Source organism: Metopolophium dirhodum, chromosome 8, assembly GCF_019925205.1.
Source record: "Metopolophium dirhodum isolate CAU chromosome 8, ASM1992520v1, whole genome shotgun sequence".
Taxonomy (NCBI): Eukaryota; Metazoa; Arthropoda; class Insecta; order Hemiptera; family Aphididae; genus Metopolophium; species Metopolophium dirhodum.
Genome location: NC_083567.1, coordinates 5127482 through 5148715, shown reverse-complemented (window position 1 = coordinate 5148715; position 21234 = coordinate 5127482). Strand labels below are relative to the sequence as shown.

The 21234-nt window shown below is 35.5% G+C and overlaps 1 protein-coding gene across 2 annotated transcripts in view; it reads right to left on the bottom strand.

Moving 5' to 3' along the window:
• The window catches only part of LOC132950186 (GATA-binding factor C), a 59933-nt gene extending 41928 nt beyond the window's left edge, over positions 1-18005 (bottom strand). For both annotated transcript variants that reach the window (XM_061021461.1, XM_061021462.1), the window contains exons 1-2: positions 17403-18005; positions 10295-10688 (exon numbers count right to left, since the gene is read on the bottom strand). In XM_061021461.1, the coding sequence (XP_060877444.1) occupies positions 10295-10655 (361 nt within the window). In that variant the 5' untranslated portion in view covers positions 10656-10688; positions 17403-18005. The remainder of the gene's footprint in view (positions 1-10294; positions 10689-17402) is intronic.
• Positions 18006-21234: the final 3229 nt, after the last annotated feature.

Below are 21234 nucleotides of genomic sequence, written 5' to 3'. Positions count from 1 at the left end.
GAAATTAATAATAATAATGAATACAAAAAAATAATGCATTTTATGTACGGGGACGGAGCAGTAAGGAAAAATTGTAAAAAAAAAAAACACGACGTGTGCGCACAATATTTACGACGTATCGCGCGGACAAAGGTGCCGAAAAAAAAAACGACGCGACGTTCTCGTGAAAAATAAATAAAATGAAATATTGCGTTAGGTGTATGCGACGCTCTTATGTATACAATATAAATATTATTAACTTATTTTTATGATATAACATACTATATTATCATGAGATATTATACACACGTAGGTACCTCTACATTATTATTATAATACGAAAACGGAAAATAATAATGACAACGATGGAGTTGAAAAAACGCGTATATAATGTGTATAAGACCGCATTATATTTTTCAAATGCATTTTACAATATTGTGAGCGTTCGTTATAAATATATATTTATATATAGGCAAGTAATAGGTATATGTATATATAGTATAGCTTGTATGTGTGTGTGTGTGTGTGTGTGGAATAGTAGCCGCCGAAAGAAGCGCGGGGCGTTTATTTTTTCGTCGGCGACGGTATTTCCGGCCATGTTCAAATTGATTTATAATTCAAATAACGACCAAAAGGTGCCACAGTCTCACGATCACAACAATGGGCCACGCATTCCACACGAACCGTACGAGCCGCCGTTCGTTGTTGTTACCACCTTCGGCATTGTTTTTCTCATATCGCATAATAATAATATACATACGAAATATTTACGCGTGTAGTGTTGTATATAGGCACCCATATCTAGGTATAGTGCGTATAATATGGTTACCTGCCAGACGTCGGTCCCGTCTGACTGGCCGAGTTTTAGCACGTGCAATACCGTGCAGTACGTACCTAGTTACATAATAATAGAATTTCGGCGGAGTGAATTAAATTGTTTCAAAAATAAAAAAATTGACTTTTTAACTTTTTTATCAAAAAATGTAATTAAATCAAAATATAAAATAATATATGTAGGTAGTCCCTGTGGCTCTAAGAGCCTAATAAAAAAAAACAGATTTACGATAAATGTATTATCTCCGGAGATATCTTAATGGGGTAAATTCTCGCGGGACACCCTGTATAATATAATTATACAATTTGACTTTTTATGTAAAGATGATTAGATATTTAAAAAAAATGGAATGAACATACTACTAACATTTTATTTTCGGGACCAATTTACCTAGGTAAGGTCATTTGGGACCCGATTTACTAATCCCGCGGCGGAGATCGCCGACTTTCCAGGAGACACGATAGTATACTCTATGCTATATATGAAAATAGGTTAACTGATTTAAAATGGAATTACGAGGTATTGTTTCTTCATCGACCCGATATATCACTACCTATAAATTATTCGGCCGCAGGACGTTATTCATACGTACAACGTGTACATAACATTATCGTCTGTTTATATTATTATTGTATTGCGTCCGAGGACACATCGCGAATTTTGTCGGTACTTTCCTTGGACGTATTGCTCACGGTGCAGCCCGGCCGATTTATTTTTCGCTAGCTGTTATGACACACATCGGCCGCGATACACATACAACTACTACACACACGCATACCTACGAAATGTAATAATAATAATATTATAATGTCGTTGCAAACGCGTTAATTAGCGCTCGCTGCAGCTCCGCCATAATATTTTCGGATAATCATAATAATAATCGTAAAAATGCAGATATTTTGTTGTTTATTTTTTTTTTGTTTCGAATTAACGACCAAACGCCCAAGGACCGCTGCTGTACGTTATTATAAGAAGGTCGTCGCTTACTATATTATACACCTAGGTAGTATATACACAGGCGCACGCACACCAGGATAATAATATAATATAATATGACGTATTATATAGGTATATACATAGGTACACTCGTCGTAATTAAAGTACGTACACGCCGTGTCCGCTCGCGTATAATTAGGTATATATAGTATAATATACTTATTCATATGTGCGAGTGCGGTGTTTATAATATAATATATTATATACGAACGATATTGTTCCACCGAATAATGAACAATTTTCGTTTTTATTTCTCTCCAGCGCGTCCAAAAACAACACAATATTGTATTGTTGTTATATTGCAACACTGCAGCGGGTTAAAACTCACTATTTGGACACAGGTATGTTATGATATATAATAATAATGATTATATAGGTATTTAGCGAGATTATAACGAAATGAAATAATAGTATGGACGGTATATACATCATATGAATTTTACACCGGCAACGAGAAAATAAAAAGCCGCGGCGGCGCGCATTATTATCGATAAATCGTGCGCAGACGACAGGCGAATTGAGTGTGCACAAAAGTAGGCATATTATTATTATAATAATAAGAAACTGCGAATAGAGTGAAAACGAAAAAAAAACCTCCGAGTAAAAGTTTTGGCGAAAGTTTTTACACGAAATGAACTTACAGCCGGAGGGGATATTGTTGTTGAAAGATAAAATATTATATTATATTATTATTATTACGACGACACGACGCATAGTAGGTAGTTATAATATTATTATGCTGCAGTATACGCATATACTACAGTCCGCGGCGAGTGAGGATTTTCCGTCACGGCTTTCTCTATCCCCTAATATCACATATGTAATCACTAATCACTAATCTTCAAATTATTATAGTGTCGAGATTTCGGTAGGTATAAACCGCTGGAAAGTCAGTGCAGCGCATGTATAGGCACCTCTGCGGCGCGTAGAAACAGTTGTAATATATCACCGAGATAGGACGTGGCTACACGTTATCAATAAACTATTCCTGCAGCCACGATTTAAGGTATACAGGTTACTCAACACCGTATAGCAATTGGTCTCCAGAGTGATTCTCACTGCAGTTTATCGCCGAAATACAGCTGTTCAACATATAGGATTCTTCACAACTAGTGTAAATTATCATTATATATTTATAATATATTTATTGAATTAAAAATGTATAAACACTACATAACTACATTAAATTCTCGCAGGCCTTAACCGAAGATAAATGCGTCAAACGAAATGCTCTGCGCAGAGTAATGTTAAATAGTGCCTGCAGGCCAAAATTATATTTTTACCATACTTCAACTCGCATATCCTTGCATATTGCATTACATAATTTATTATTGTAATTTAAAGGTGTATTATAGTATAGGTAATCAAAAATATACTTGTGCACACATACTGGGATAGGACTTTTGAATTTAAAAACTGTATCGATAGAGATAGCTGTCTTGGCGTAACTATACGCAGCTCCGGCCCTCTGCAATCTGCACCTCGTACAAGACGCACGTCGACCGCATAACAAACGACGGAATAAATTGTGCGTGTCGAGTCGATCAAATCGTACTGTGATTTGACATTACTTTTTTGGTGTCATGTAATAACCAAGCGTTGCAACCCGGCATACCAAGAATTGACTACAGCTGAACTTTTAAAACCATATTGCAGGTTACCAGTAATGGCTAACCATTATAACCCGTACGTCCTCGCACGACACAAAACACGCGACGTAGCTGTGAATCCGACTTAACGTGTGAGCTATAATATACTATATAGGCGATGTACCTACATGCCGTGACCGTGGTTATAACCGCTGCAGTCGCCTTCGCTGTCGTCTTCGTTATAACCAAATAACGCGTAACAAAAATAATGATAACGATAATAATAATGTCTCCGGTGCTCATCAGCAAAAACCTACATGGCTTTATTATATTATGGTCGGAGAGACCGTACTTTGTCACGGCCGATCCGACCGGCACATCTCGACGATTATATTGAAAGAGCGGACCCGCCCGCTCGAGGGGGGGGGGGAGATATTATGTTATAAAAATATCAGAAGAGACTCACACAAAAACGTCACATTGTTATTATACCGTTGTTGTGTTGTTGTTATATATACGTCAAGTCGTCGTCGTCCCCCGCCCGGACCTCTGCGACAGAACTCCCCCCCCCCACCGATGCCGGGACCCGGGCACCATCGGGACCGACCAATCGCGTACCGAGCGTCCGGGGCAGGAGGCATATACGTGCGCGCGGCGCGTAACGAGACCGACGGACAGGAATGTGCGCGCCGGACTGTCGCGGTCGCGCGCGACAAATGCGCGCCGCCGGAGCCGCGCGCTCGGACGACACGTATTATTATTTATAATATTATATTATTGTGGAAAAAATAAACTCCGAGAGACGTGCGGCGGCCGCGTTCTCGCCGGAGTGAGAGCGAGCCGGTTGTGCCCCTCGGGGACCGGTCGATTAATCAACCGCCGCGCCGCCGCCGCCGCCGTGCGTGGAGTACGGCTCGCGCGCGCGCGACGACCCCGTTTGTTGTTTTGTCTCCGCGCCCGGTCGACGACGGCGTCGGCTGATATTTTATTATATCGTTACGGTGCGCGCGCGCTCGCGCCCAGAGAACGGCGAACATTATCGGTCTCACCAAAAATTTTAAATTTTGTAATAGTCGTCGTTATTATATGATATTAGCTGTTGTACCATAACATACCTATAGTAAAGCTAACTAGCCCATAGGTCACCTATATTAACGCGTACAGTTGTAAACAGTTACCAGTTATACCAACATGTCACATACCTAGTTATTATTATATATGACCGCGCGGCCTACATGCAACTGAGAAAATAAATATGTTTAAGACCACAGACGACGAACGTATAAAACTTGGCTATAGGGTTCGAGACTTGAAACATTTGCTTATAAATTCTTCGGCTTGACTTAAGATACAGCTGTGTTTTGGAAATGTATTTTTATGTCTTTAATATGTACCTATACCGTAACTGTTTTCAAATATCTATGACATGTTTTGAATGTGCTTATATTCGATTAAATCGGAGCTTTTTACTAGTTGTCGTGTTTTTTTTTTTTTGGATAATTTCTACTTTGAAAGGTCGACGGCGCTAACTATTGACAAAAATTCATTTATTTTTGTATAATATTGTCTTGGAAAAATATTATCAAAGCTGACACATTATTCTAGTAGCTTGAACATCTGAGAAAAACGGAAAAATTTACGTTTTTCAGGAGGGACTCTATTTATTTTTTTTTTTCAATTTTTAGTGTTTTGTTTGTTTTAACGTTTTTTAAGTGCTTATTAATTTAGTGGTTAATTTAATTATATGAGTTACAATTTTTAAGTGCTTTGGTCTCCAACCCTGCGGCCTAGTAAATATATTATTTACGTATGCAGATGGCGCGGCGTGAGGACATAATAATATTTCCAGGCGAGAAAACACGAAATCTGGTCGGAAAATATAACACGGGTGAAACGACAATATAGGTACTATACGTTTGGGTGACGGTGTTTTATTTTTGAATATCGCATGTTTCCCGTATAGAGAGGTGCCTGCAGTATATTACCGCGGGCGACGGTGTAGTTGAACACATTGTTTAAGTACAAAACGTTTAAAAAAAATGTTTATTTGGTTTACCGGCGGTATGTACGACGTAAATCGCAGTGATTTTTATCGGATTGTCAAATCGGTTTTTGTAAAACCGCGTAGGTACCAACTATATAATTATAAATAATACTCTCGTACACCTGTAGTAAATATACCAACATATAATATGGTATATTATAATATATTATTATGTATATTATATAATAATATATTGTCTGCAGCAGATCGACTCATAGGTATACTCCGAAAGACGCTAAACACAACGATTACAACCGTGTTAATAACATTAATATGTGTAGTTGTTTTTTCGTCTATAAAAATCGCTCTAGTACATTATACGAGTTCTAGTATTTTAGCCCCGGGCCCGGCCGCCGGAATAAGAAAAAAACGATGGCGATACGTTCGCCGCTGCTGCAGTGATAATATGGCCGGTGGTTTAGGTATATTTATAGTCATATATAGGTGCACATTTATACACTGCACATACATATTATACGAATTTAAACGCGTCCATATAATATTATATCTATATTGTATGCAGACGCTGAGTGAGCGTTTTATTTTATTTCTTAGAACGTTTCGCAGAGTATATTATTGTGTATTATATTATACATAAAGACGGGTTAGCCCGTTTTATATTTAGTTGTAGGTAGGAACGTAATACCTATATTATATACCTACCCATGAGAAGTCTCATAGTGTATATTATATATATATATTCATCATGCCGCGCGTTATTATTATTCAGGACCCGAGCCAAGAACGGCGTGTGTATGTTATATAGAATGAAAAAGTGTTATTTTTTATTTATTTTTTATAATATAATAAACGTCTGTGGTAGACCAATCGCCTGGGCCGGAGCAAACGTCTCGCGATCGATGACAACGCGTTATAATATACGATTGAGGTGTAATATTGACAATATTGTGCGTAATAATAAGTGTATACCTACCCTGCAAGCAATAAGTGGGTACCCCCGAATTGGCTATACAACACGAAAAGTGCATGTCAACGAAAATGTAATATTTTAATCGGTCAGGACGTATCCGCTCGGTTGAAGTTATACATATCGTATTGTTTTGTACTTGCATACAGACTATACAAGCTTGCAAGTGTACCTATATTATATTATATAGTATATTATACATATTTATTTCATTATTATTTTAATTCGGAGCGACACGCGGATCGATCACGACGAAATTAGTTCCGCCGCCGGACGGTATATATGATAATATACGTATTATATAAGCGTGTGATGTACCTACATACATATATATTATATTATATACGCGCACTGCACAAAACGAGCCGTGTATTTATCCGTAATTTACAAGTGAAAAAAAAAAAAAAGGATGTAATATAATGCGACAGATCCTTATCGCGAGTACACTTTTTCATATTTTTATTATTATCGGGTAAGAGCCAATTTTATAATGAGAACCCTGTGCTGCACGGTATCCGGTGCGAGCATGCAGGCCTGACCGGAAAGAGTGGAAGAACATTGCATTGCGTTTCACCTACATGTCGTTTGTAAGCCTACGAACACGGTAGCCGGGGAAAAAAATTAGTTATTACGATATATAAACATAATATTTCTAGTCGTGTTTGCAGTGCTCGTATAATAATATTACATAGGTAGTTGCTATTATATTATATATGCGACTACAGTGCAGTACACAGGTGCAGACGTTATTTCCACGCGTTATAGGAAAATCTGTCCGAACAGAACCAGACTCGGGTGATAAAACTTTTAATATAGTGCCTTAATAGTGGCCTACGAATGATGATGGTCGAGTCCGGTCCAGCGCCACATACTGACCGACACCATCACCTGCAATGCGTATACATTATTATACATATTATGGGTTTAACATAATAATATGATATTTCGGTTCACTGCCGTGTTTAAACGCGTTTCACGTTTGTGCTGTACACGAAATGTGATATTTATCCTTTTCGGTCGACCGTATAGGTGTACGCGTCGCGTATATTATAATGTACCAAACATAGTAATAACGACTCGCGGTGCGTATATAGGTTATGCCTATGGGTTACCTAACCTATGCGTGTGTAATATATATATAAACATACAGGTATGTCCAGGGATAATTCTACGGTCCGAACGCGGTTCTTACCGGATTCTCGGTTTACGCTTACAAATTACCGATTCCGCGGTGGTAAAATAACACACACACACTGTGTCGAGGCGGCGGAGGAGGCGAAAACAAAATTTAATACGTGTAATAATAGTATCGACGGGGTAGGATATACGAAACGAGAACGACCTCTGAATCTGGAAATTACAAAGCGATCGCGAGCCGTTAATTATGCCTGCGGAGCGGTTTTAATGAAACGCTGCAGCGGGCGAGCGTTATACATAATATTGATATAATAACGTAGCACGGCCACCGCGGAGGAGTGACGGACTGTACACCTATAATATACACGAGGAATATAGCTGGTAATGTTCTAAAAACGGTGTTTGTCGAACACGACGAGGGGCGAACTGCAGGAGAAAAAACATCACTAAATCATGTATATATATATATACGTACAGATAGAGTTTTGGAAACGAAATTCCGGTGTGTGTGTGTATATATATTATACAATTTGGTGGGCCGTCGATGATCGGGTGTCCTTAGAAAAAACACAAAACGGCGCTCTGCACATATCATAATCATACTTATGATATCACGTCGTGTACATCACACAATGGTGCAACATCAGTGTTTATACACCTAAATAATATACATGACGCGTATGATATTATATTATTTTAATAATACATTATATTGTTATTATACCGCACGCATATATTATTATTATTATTTTCTCTCGGTCGTGTTTTCGTCGTGTTTTTCACCATTATTGCGGGTTAATGATAGCCGCATATTATGTATTATAACGACCGACTGTAGACTTGCGTGTGTTTGTGTGTAGTGGTGGTCAGCCAGGTGTAAAGAGTCAGCGCCATCAAAAGAGTATATAAGGTACCTATATATACTGCAGTGTGCTATCTCGTCCATGACTGTATGCCACCATAAAATATAAATCCTTGACGGCGGCGGCAAAGTGTTTTCCACGGGCAGCGTGTGCGTGCGTGCGTGGAAAACGACAACGCGGTCGTGGTATATAATAATAATAATATAGATACCTATATATAGTATAATATTATTATTAAGGCTGTGCACATCATCGCGGGCCGAAGTCCGGCGGGACTCTATGTAAATAATATATGTATATATATAGCTGGCATATAGAAGCGGTGTATCTGCAGTGTGTACATATACTATGTATATACAACGCGTTTGCCGGAGCAAATGTATTACAGTGTTTCACTTTCTACACTTGAAAATTACTCAATGTCCGGTTAATATATATTATATTAATTAATAATTAATGAGAGGGCCGTTAAATCGTATACCGCGGCGCATATAGACAACGCGAAGCACGTTATGTATATACCTACGTATTATATTATATACATATAAGATTTATCTATGTGCGCATTATTCCGATATTAAACATACATAGACGGGTGCAGGTTTATGCATATTATGCCGGACTATTGCACGAGGCTTATTGTTGTTTTATCCAAAGAAATAGAACGACCGATGTAGCAATAATAATAATATATCATACCAATACGTGTTCAACGGACGACTGTACCAATTGTACACGTCTTATACAGTTATTCCTAAGTATAATTATATTGTACAGCGAAGTTGCAGCGTCGTCGGCCCGATGGGAGGAATATGACGAGGGAGTAGCACTGGGGCTTGGGCAACGCGAGCGCCACTGTAACGGGTGAAATTTCATAACCGTAAAAATAAATTATATTTTCGCAGTTTTCCAGCGCCACATCTAAATATCAAGTAGTTTTCGAAACGTATTTTGGCACCTATCTAATATGATATTATTACAACCACGTCGTTCTGAATGGCTCATGTATATACTATATTATATAGTATGTATATTTATATAAGTTGGATAATGCGTTTATGGTTATAATAATATTATGTATTGTATATTTTATAGTTTGAGCATTACGTAAAATGAAGAAAAAAAAATACTATTTTGATGCTTGGAGTGTATAATATAATATTCTACATGGTAGAAGCCAGAAGGGATATCTTATATGTTTTATATATCGTGCGCACTCATAATATGATAGCTACTTAAATAATGAACATTTAAGTGTGTTTCGGGAAAAAAATAGACTTCATATTATATAATATGCGTATGCTACACTAAGCCATCGTACATATAATTCCATCTACAGGTAGGACATATCAAATGCGAATCGCAATAAAAATAGTAAGTGTAGTTTTACTGTTGCTGCCGAGACTCGATAAAAACGGGCATATAATAGGGGGGAGGTCTGTACCATATTATATATCTATTATAAAATATTATTAGATTAGCCACTGGGACGGTTTAACAGCAATTACCACGTACTGCGATGAAAAGATAAATCAGATACCGAAAAAAACGTTCTCGAGAGATCGTTGCAGTCGTTATACATATAGATATATACCGAAAAACGATTGAAGCATTGATTTGCTCTGTCAATGACGGCGATATAATCCTTATGGAACTGCAATTTTTGTTACAATAATACTATGGTCTTGGCTATTTTTCGAAAAACGTATGCGATGAACAACCGCGAGAAAAACTCTGTATGTCCCCTGCAAAGCGCACATTCTTTCCTCTGACATTAAGAGAAAAGTGTTTTTATTCAAATCATTTGGGGCAAAGAAAAAAAGAAAAATCACCGAAATTTGATTGGGTACACCATTTAAACGTGGAAATATCAATTTTCCCAGTGCGATGTTAACAATAAGTACAGTGGTAGACAGGACTTACCGTGCGACGACGTCGGCGGAGGCGGCGCGAACGGTGAGTGGATCTGCTGGTGATAGTAGCGGGCGGTGACGGTGAGCGAGTCGCGGTGATACGGCGCCGCGGCAGCGGCCGTGGCCGCCGCCGCCGCCCGGTGATGATGGTAGTCCCTGGCCGCGGGGTGAGCGTCCAGCGCGCTTACGTGGTGATGGGCGAAGAACGAGTTCATGTGGTCCGACATGTTGTCGGCCACCAGCGGCTCGTCCCGGCACGACGACGACGACCCGGCGGGCGTCTCGTACCAGCTCCGGTGATGCGGGTGATGGTGGTGGTGATGATGAGCTCCGGCACCGCCGACCACTTCCATGCCGGCAGCCATTTCCATGCCGCTATAAGGCGCTCGCGCGTCTGTGACACGCTGAAAATCGAAAGACAACAAAATCAATTTTATTTCGTTAGTATAGGATTTTAAGACATTGCAATAGTGAAATAAAACACCCTAAAGTGTTATCCTTAGAACCGTGTCTGGGTTTTACCCAGTCGGCGGACCTGTGATCCGACAATCGTTATGATATTTCGTATGATAAAAACCCGTCGAAACGCGATTCTGCGAACTGATCTCGTGTGCTCGAAGAAAATAATAATATTTTTCTCGTTAATTTCTTATGCGATTTTCGACGTTCGATCCCAATAATGGTCCGTTCCCAGAAGTCTAATTTTAGCTTTTATTAATTCGGATTCATTTCGTCGAAATGCGCCGAAGAATTTCAGAAAAATAACTGATATCCTAACCTTTTCCAAAACACTAATTTTCAGGAACGTAAAACGAACGTTCATAACTCAAACAGCTTATTAATTATAATGTCAATAACATTATCGACGACATAATATTCAAAAGCAGAGACGCTCTGCAGTCGTATGGACTTTCGGGAGAGCATAATAATATAATATCTTGAAAAAAAGTGGAATATTATAATAGTATGCGTGCACTGGACCATCGGATGGACCCACACACCTACATTGGTATAATAAATACTGAAATATCTAAATAATTATTATGAAAACGAGAATAGCTATAGCAAAATATGCACGCGTTTTACCACAAATTACCGGAAATTCGGTGGTTTACTGACACAGCAACGGCGGCGGATCGTAAAATTCAGCTTTCCCCACAAATTTCTACATGTACATACAAGTGGAAAAAAAAAAATAATAATAATAACTAACACGCGTTTTTATTATACCTATTTACACGCGATTTAAAATTTAAAACGGCCGTTCCATCTACGCGCTCGCGGTTATCCATATAGTATAGTATAGGTACCTATTACAGTATCTTAACGAGATCAGCTGATAACGTAATTATTACAATTAACCGCGACCAGTGGAGTTCGTCGTAATTATAATTTTCATTTTCGTATATTCGCCTTAGGTAGGTGCGCGCTTATACCTACACTCTGCCCCCCCCATCCAAAGCTGCTCAACGCCTGCTTGACCGAAAACTGCGTACTCGCTAAAGGAAAGTGTTTTTTTAGCAATAAATTGATGGTAAAATATAATATAATATATAATATTATTAAATGGGTACCATCGTATAAATTGGCGCTTTTACTTTCCACCGGTACAATATAGATCACAGGAGTATAATATATGCAGACGAATTATAACGATTATAGCGGTCATAAATGCGCGACGATTTTCACGCGTTTGCCCCCGCTGGCGTTTTCTAAATAGTGCGAAAAATGCTCGATTTCCAATGAATAAAACGTCTACCACTACCATAGTTACGGTGCCTCCAATATAATATGTAGTATTAACACGCAGTCACCAAAATTGTATGCGAAACCGCCGAAGCCCTATAAAATTCAGTGGTTCTACAATAATTTTGTGGTACGCACTACGCGTACCACTGATGGTACTCAGAAGGCTACTTGTTGGTAGGCCGTGATGATGGTATTACGGGAAATCAATAGAATATTATAGTTTTACTTGTCTAAACGCGTTTGTAACGGATTTATAATTATTTTATTAATGTTAAATATGTATTGACATTTTGAACAGTTCTATGTCTAGTCATAAGTGGTATACTTCGCGATCAATAAAACACTCAATATAGTGGTATGCGCAAAACAAAAATTTTGAAACTCTGCCTCATAGATAATTACATTTCACCCACGCGCAAATCCGGGCTCATTATTATTTTTATATTATAAATAGGTATAGGTACCTTTATTAAATTTGCTTCACCACGTCCGAGGGTCATATTATACGTCCCGTTTATACCATAATATATTATAATATTATATAATATGCGATGCACCTTGTGCTAATAATAGCTGCTGTGAAGTAAATTAACTTGTACGCGAAATTACGTAAATCGCATTTATTTATTGTATTATGCGCCTATATAGGTATATAATATTATAATATTATTATAAGTGTGTGTGCCTATGTAAGTTTGCGTGTGTGAGTGTGTACCTGCGAACACTAGAACATTAATCATTGCGCGTGTTTGGAATTCAAGGTGCCCATTGTTCGATGGGAAAACAGTGGGAAAGACGATAAAACACACGATTTTCAACACAAGAAAAAAAATAATAATAATAATAATAAAAAAATTCGCCGCTACGTATTTTAATTGGAAAACAACAGGCGCCCGAACGTTGACAATGATGAGAGCACGTACATAATATAATATACCTAATAATAATAGTAATAATAATATTAAATGCGCCGCTGCAGTATAGGTACTTATATTATATTATTATCATTATTGGTACGATAATGGGTGCCGTACGTTTATCACAATATATTTTATAATAACAGCACCCACCTACAAATAATATTATTATATTATATATGTTTGCTTATAATATTATTCGAAAAACTAAAATCTAATTAGGCGCATGACTGTATAATAATTTCGATTTCAGCCCTACATATTGCAATATAATATTTTCGCTGTTCTAATTATTATCAAACAAGATCGTGCCCAAACTTTCGACCATATTCATATAGGTATAGGTACATATTGTGTCTTAACTATAATATAATATGTACAAGGGAAAATTGTTTTCTATCGTTATCGTTATTATTGCGCGTTGTTATATTAAAAGCAATAACGTACGGTGCAAATATATAGGTAGATACCTACGTATAAAACAATATATAGGTACAAGTATATAGGTACACGACGATACCGCGGTATACAAGCGCGCGATTGTTAGTGAATTATATATTATATCGTAGGGCTCACATTTTTACATAATACACACACTTAGGTATATGTATATCGATCGTAATAATATTATAGTAGTGTATAGTACATATTATATCTACCTACCAACCTATGTGTACTAGGGGGGGGGGGCTGCTGCAGATATCCATATAGTCCAAAATAAAAATAAATAGGCATATAGGTATAACCCAAGGGGTATAATATAAGATAAACCTGATCGGAACAAAGATATTGCGGATATTTATGGAGGTCTTTTGCAATTTATTCTAAATACCGTATACAGCGTGCACGCTAAGTGGGCTAATCTTCTTTCCACATAAGGACAGACACCTGTAGCCACTATTGTTGGGGACACTCGGCGTATTATATTATATTATTATATACAAGCTGCAGCAGTTGTACTCCTACGATGCTGCATTTATACATACATATTATTATATATATTAGGTATAAACATATTATTATTATATATATTATATAGATACGCAAAACGGGAGGTAATTGGCTGCTGCTGCACCCCGAACACATGTACTCAATACTTATATACATACATATATATATATATATAGGTAGGTACTCGCGGAGATTTGCCATATAATATTATGTGGATGTCACCAATAAACAGTTGTTATGACGTAGGGGGCAAGCTATTATATACATGAAAAGCATCGACGCTACATGGGGCAAATACTTATTATATTATACACGGTTGTTGGTTATATATACTTATATATATATAATATATATATATATATAAATATGTGTGTGCGTGTGTGTATAATATGATATTGCATAAAATGTATTATACAGAGTTTAATTTTGAGGGACCACCGCTGTGAATTGTGATACGAGTCAATATATATATATAGGTAGGTACGATTGGTACAATCTGTATAATATGCATTATATATATGTATATATCTAAATAGGTAAAGACTATAAAAAATGTAAACGTTTACAATAAAAGCCGTTCGATAGAAAGAAAAAAAACATTTTTATTGAATATAATATAGGTACCTATACCTATCTATACATTTTAATTACGAATAAAGTAGAAGTTATCCTCTTTCGTGTTTCAAAAGAAACATACCAGTGTATATTTAATTAAATAGGTAAGTACCTACTTCTATACATTCATACCTATACCATAATCAAATGGGAATTTAAATTAGAACGAATATTATGGAAATTATATACAATCTGATATGTAATTAAATAATGTAATTAAATTTGTACTTAAAAATTGGTAGGTATATGAGATATATAACTATATTTTACATACAACAATATAATCTCATACATTTTAAAATAACCAAGTTTGTTGAAGCTATAGGTACTACTTTTTAAATATTGCATGGTTGATCAAAATAAATAGATTTTGAAAACTTGGTAGGTATATTAAATTACAATATTATTAGTAAAATTCTGAATAGGCGTGTGCGTTACGAAATTCAAATTTGAATGATTGATTATAATAATTTTAATAATTATATTCATTAAGATAATTATGAGTCATAATTTATGACGTATCTTATATTGTTATTTTTAAAGTTAAGATGATTCAGATGATATTCAGATGATCCCATTAAAATTATTCTTACTGTACCTACAGCTGAGACCTATATCGGGTCTTACCTACACGAATTTTGAAATTTACGAATTTTAAACACTTTAATTTAAATGTAAGTAAGTATATTATAATATGTGTAATTTAAGTACCTAACTATTGGTAGGTATAGTACCTATAACAATAATTATTGAATGCTAAATAATTCAAATATATTTGATAAACTTTAGGAACATATACCGAATTTTATTTGTTTTTGTGTTCTGTGTTATAATTTAAAAGTACAGCAAGATGTTAAATTATATTTTAGGTGCTATAAAAAAAAAATCATGAAAACATGCGAGCGCGTATTGGAAGTTTTTATTTAATTAAAAAATGTACGTTTTACAGGAAAAATATTTCTAAATCACCTTAAACATTAAACAAAGCGCATTATTACACGAGTTTAAAATACTATACTGCAGCATAATATATTATTATATTTTGATTAATTCAACTCTCAAGTTGTAAGTACTTGTACTAGTGTAGGTACTTATATATAAATTATATTTTGTTATATTTTTATATTGTTTTTTTTTCTGTATGAAATTGGCGCTTTGTTGCTAAACATTTTTTTTTAACTAACTGTTTTAAGTAGGTAAGTTCACTGCAAGTTGTATTGTTTATACACAAGTGCACTCACAATAGAACAACGCAACACCAAATTATAATTTAGGCATAGGCTTATTATTTATTTGTTTTATTTTAATAAAAGTTAATAATGAACTTAAAACGGCAGTTAATTAGTTTATTCAAATTTAATAGGTGTACAGTATTTTTTTATTCATTCACTTATCATATTGTTATAATGGTTGGATGATCAAAAATTATTTTCTAATGCAAAAAAACGCATCTTGAAAATGAAATAAAGTTGTATGATATATAACAACTGAAAACTGATATTTATATATTTCTTATTTTTTACTATATTATTATAATATGAAATTGATTATAATAGTGTGAGATACATATATTATGATAATATATGATGTACAACTAAACGTTTAATTTTATTCTAAATTCTAATTAATCTAATTTTCGTGTGTTAAATATTATGTAGTATGTAGGTATACCCACTATTATTGTAATTATAACTGTTTGGTAAATTTAAATTTAAATTCTATTTAGATATAATAATTACGAGTATGTAAACGTATGTAACGCCAATTATACTATCATATTATTATACTTTCCTTTGAAACTGAATAATGTCTAATAAGTAATAACACACTCAGTTTTAGTATACTAATATATTATTTAACATATTTTCTTTTTTTTAATTTCTGTATTAAAATCACGTAAAATATTATAATAAAATTGAGTACCTACTAAGTACCTACCTACCTATATTATAGATATGTTTATTTACTGAACTTTTTTAGATATATAAAACTAACGTTTTATTTACAAAACACTATTGGAAGAGGTAACATATATAAATATATAATATGTATATTAGGAACTTGAGAAAAATATTTAAATTGCAATCGTTGCGTGTAAAAAAATAAAAATTGATAGCAAAAATATTATTAAAATAGTAAATTATATTATACCTACCTAGCTATATCTGAAAATATATTTTATTATAATTTCACAACTAATAATTAATATATTATACTCGCACTTAATATGGTTTTGTTAAAATAATATATTTTGCCTGTCTGCAGCATAGACATATATGTCATATAAGACATTTTAGACTATAAGTCTTATGTGACCTATAAATTGACTATATATACGGACAAATAATATTATTTTCTACTAATGATAAGCGCAAAGTATACCTAACCAATGAATTTATTGTGAGAAATATGTTTGACAAGTCTTGTAAAATAATATTAAAGAATGTGTTTTAGGTACCTATATAAATATTATATCATGAGCGAGACTGACAAAAAAGGCAAAATCGATAAATCTGTTTCTAAGTATAACAAAATACAACACTCTACCTACCTACCTATATTATAAAGTTGTGAATTAAAAAATGATTATATAGGTTGACTGATTGCTTTGGTACATAGTTTGGTACGTAGCTATATTATACCACCTAAGTACCTATATAATATATTTTTTTTTTAAAATACGAGGATAGTAAAAGAGTCAAAATACGTTTTTTTAAATTTAAAAAATCGGATAAAATACATTAGGGTGTTTGGGCCGCGGTATCTATAATATTATAACTTTTTTAGCATAAAAGTGAACTCTATTCGACCTATTACGTTTGATCATGGGCTACCCATGTAATACGGTGCCGAAGACGAAGTTGTATTATAGTTTTGCAAACTTACATTTCACGTTTACTGCGGGTAAGTGCGTATCCTAGCAGTCGGCGAGCTGACGTGTAAACTTCATGACGCGATGACACTGCAGCGAGTTTAGTCGGTCGATGACATGCGCGTGAAAACCAATATCACTTAAGGAGAAAAATCCGCGGAAAAAAGTTGTTCAACCGAAAACCGCGTTGACGACGACGAAAACAAACCGCACAAGCGCGTTACTGTTGCGTAACTGCTGCGGACGGCGCGGCGAGCGCGGAATCGATAAATACGCGACGAAACGATCGGAAAATTTACTCCGCTCGAACACCGGTGAAATCTGCAACACGATAATATTTTGTTTTATCGGAGACGATGTCCGCGTAAACGGCGATGACCAGCTCGCGCGGGCAATATTATAATAAATATCGGTGCGTAATGATATTATTATTATATTAATATCGTTGTCGCCGTGCGAGACGGTTGCGGATAACGATATTGATAATACGATTAAATATTATTAATATTCCTGCGGCGAACCGATGTCGAGAGAGCGCGGACGGGCGACGACGACGACGACGGCGGAACGGATAAAAAATTTCTCACATACTACACGATCACAACCGGTGTCGAACATTGAACTGAACGGCGCGGCGTCGTGCGGCTCGTCCGTGCCCACGACCCGTCGCGGACCCTCCACCCCCACTCTTGGTGCGCGACGCCGGCCGGGAGCCCGAGCCCCGCCCGCGTCGCGACGCCCCCCTCATCGCCCATTGGTCGAGCTGCCGAAGCGGTCCGGCGGAGAGGCAGGCCAGAAAAACGGGGGAAACGAAAAAACGAAAAAACCCAAAGAGGAAAACAAAACGAAACGAAACGGAACGGAAAAAAAAAACACACACACACACACACACTCACTGGCTCACTCTCTCGCCCTCTCACCCACCCGCACCCACCCAACATATCACCCCTAAGACCCACACCCACCCGCTGCTGCGGGTCCACGCCAAATGCAGCACTATTATATATTATGTATATACCCACCGCGTGTATATATATCTATCGCGTCGGTACCTATATACATGTATATATAGGTATATTTAGGTGTATATACCCTATACCCTATGCTTGGCATATAGAAAAAGAAGCGTTGTAATAACAAGCGAGCGTTTTTTCGTATACTTATGCTTTTTTTCATTTTTTTACCCAACTCCCCAAAAAGCAGAAGACTTGCGCGGTATCTATACATCATATACCGATATTTATATTATATAATATGGGTAGTTACTTATTTTACATTTATATATGTATATAATATATATATATAATTGTATATATTATGTATATAGATTATAGGTTATAGGTATATTTAAAATACGGAACATGCACCAATTTTTAAATACCTATATTATGATATTGAACGTGGATTTATAAGACTACGGCGTGTTTGCCCCATAATTATGAAATGAAATAATAGAATCTAAAAAAATCATTACCTATACTATTAATTATCATAGTGATCTACGTACAATAATATATTACAATTTACAACTATTTTTTTGGTTGGGTATTTAAAAGTTGAATAAGCTATAAATCAATTATAACTTAGGTTACGTACTTAATATAAACTTGTGTTCCGGAATCAACTGTTCGCAGAAATCAAAAAATAAAATTTAAACCTGCCAGGTTTTTTTTTTAAATATTGAATCAATACGACTGCAGCGTGGAGGTAGAACAGATTAATTGTTATATCGTCAATAATCCTCCCTCCAAGACATTACATATTTGTAATTTTATAATTAATTACAAATATGTAAAAATTTACAATTTACGTAAAAACACTGAGCTATGCATAGTATACTAGTTATATTTATACAAATCTATACGTGTACCAAATAATTTGATAAATTGTATGGTGGTTTTATAAATAGACAAAGACCAATAGATACATATATAATAATATGTATAGATGGTTGGGTTTTAAAAAAAACCGGCCAAGTGCTAGTCGGACTCGCGCACGAAGGGTTCCGTACCATCATCTATAATCATATTGGCAACACTGCTTTTATTATTTATTCTAGGATTATTATAGTATTTGTTGTTACAGCGGCAAACAGAAATACATAATCTGTGAAAATTTAAACTTTCTAACTTTCATGGTTCATGAGATACAGCCTGGTGACAGACAGAGGAGCCTTATAGTAATAGGGTCCCGTTTTACCGTACGGAACCCTAAAACGACTTATGTGCAGTGTCGTGCTCGTTGTTTACTGCAGCTCATTGGGTTTCAGCTACACCCAAAAACACAACTGCTTTCCAGTAAAATCTTTGAGAAAGATTATAATTTCAAAAGTTACTTTCAACTTTTAAGTAAACTTAATTAATATTTCTCTAAACATTTGTAATTATAGACTTAATTGATTCTACAAATGTCTTTATATTTTGAAGTAATAATTAGTAATTACGTAATTCACTTTTTTCACGATAGCTCAACTTATAATTATTATATAAATTTATCCTACTACAAAAATTATATTATCATAAATTGTTTTCAAAATTTGGTTTTCCTAAAATAATGTATAAGTACACCCATATCATCTACGATTTATTATACAATAATATATAGGTACCTGGTGCATATTATATTGTACAATATCAACTATACAATTTTTTAGAACAACATGTCAAATATACAACTCGAAATACGCATTCATATAATATGCAAAATAAAATTTCATATTTTAATTCTCGTAGTTGCTATATAGAACACCTCTCACGTGCATAGCATAAAAACTATAGTTATATATGCTATAGCATTAAATTAAGTATTTAGCTTTAACACATATTTGATATGCATACTCGCACCATCTTATACCGATATATACAGCTATATATAGCTGGTTAGATATACGAGCGGTTCGTGTTATAATTTTTATTGTCGGGTAAAATATAATACATTATCATAATTTGCGCGGCATACCGCGGTACACTGTAACACGCGTAGAGTATCTATGGGAATTTTTTTTTAAGTCTTTTCTGAGTTTCGGACGATGGCGTTTTTTTTTTTTTGCACACGGCGCATATTATAATATTATATTATATATTATAATATGTAAAGGCGTATTATATGGACACGCGTAGTTACAGGCGCGTACATATATAGCCCCCGAGGAATTCGTGCGCGACGACCGATCGGACGCAGTCGACATCGCGATCTATACATCCGAATCGCGGATATGCAACATTACAATACGTGCCGCGCCGACAGCAGTGGTCGTCGTCGTGCCTCGGCGTTAGAAAACCGCTTTTCTCGCGTGCCGACGAGGAGGAGTTCTCTCGGCCATTTTGTTCTCTTCTTATACGTGTGTATATATATATATATATATGAGTACCCTCCCACGCGTTTCCGCGCCAAAGAGACGAAAGCACGCGCGAAAAAATATTGAGATCTTCTATATTATAGGTATAATTTAAAGGTATGGGTATATAATATAGCTGCGGGTAAAGGTACACATAATATAAATATATATATATGGGTATAGGCTGATATACCTATACCGCGGCTATTGCAGCCCGCTGCTGGGTACGAGTGGCCCACTTTACGGGTAGCGTGTAGGTACCTATATATATACCATCACGCTTGCACTATATAATATATTATAAATATATTTTAATATCCTATACTAGGTGTATATATAATGCAGTCTATGCAGTTTATACTATGTAATCCACCAGGCATGCAGTTCACCCCTTTTTTCTTTAATAATATTTAATGTTGCAGTTATTCAAAATATTATTTTTGAAAATCTTAAATAACCCTATAAAGACTATATAATATTTAAAAACTTAAAAATCAGAATTTGAGTTA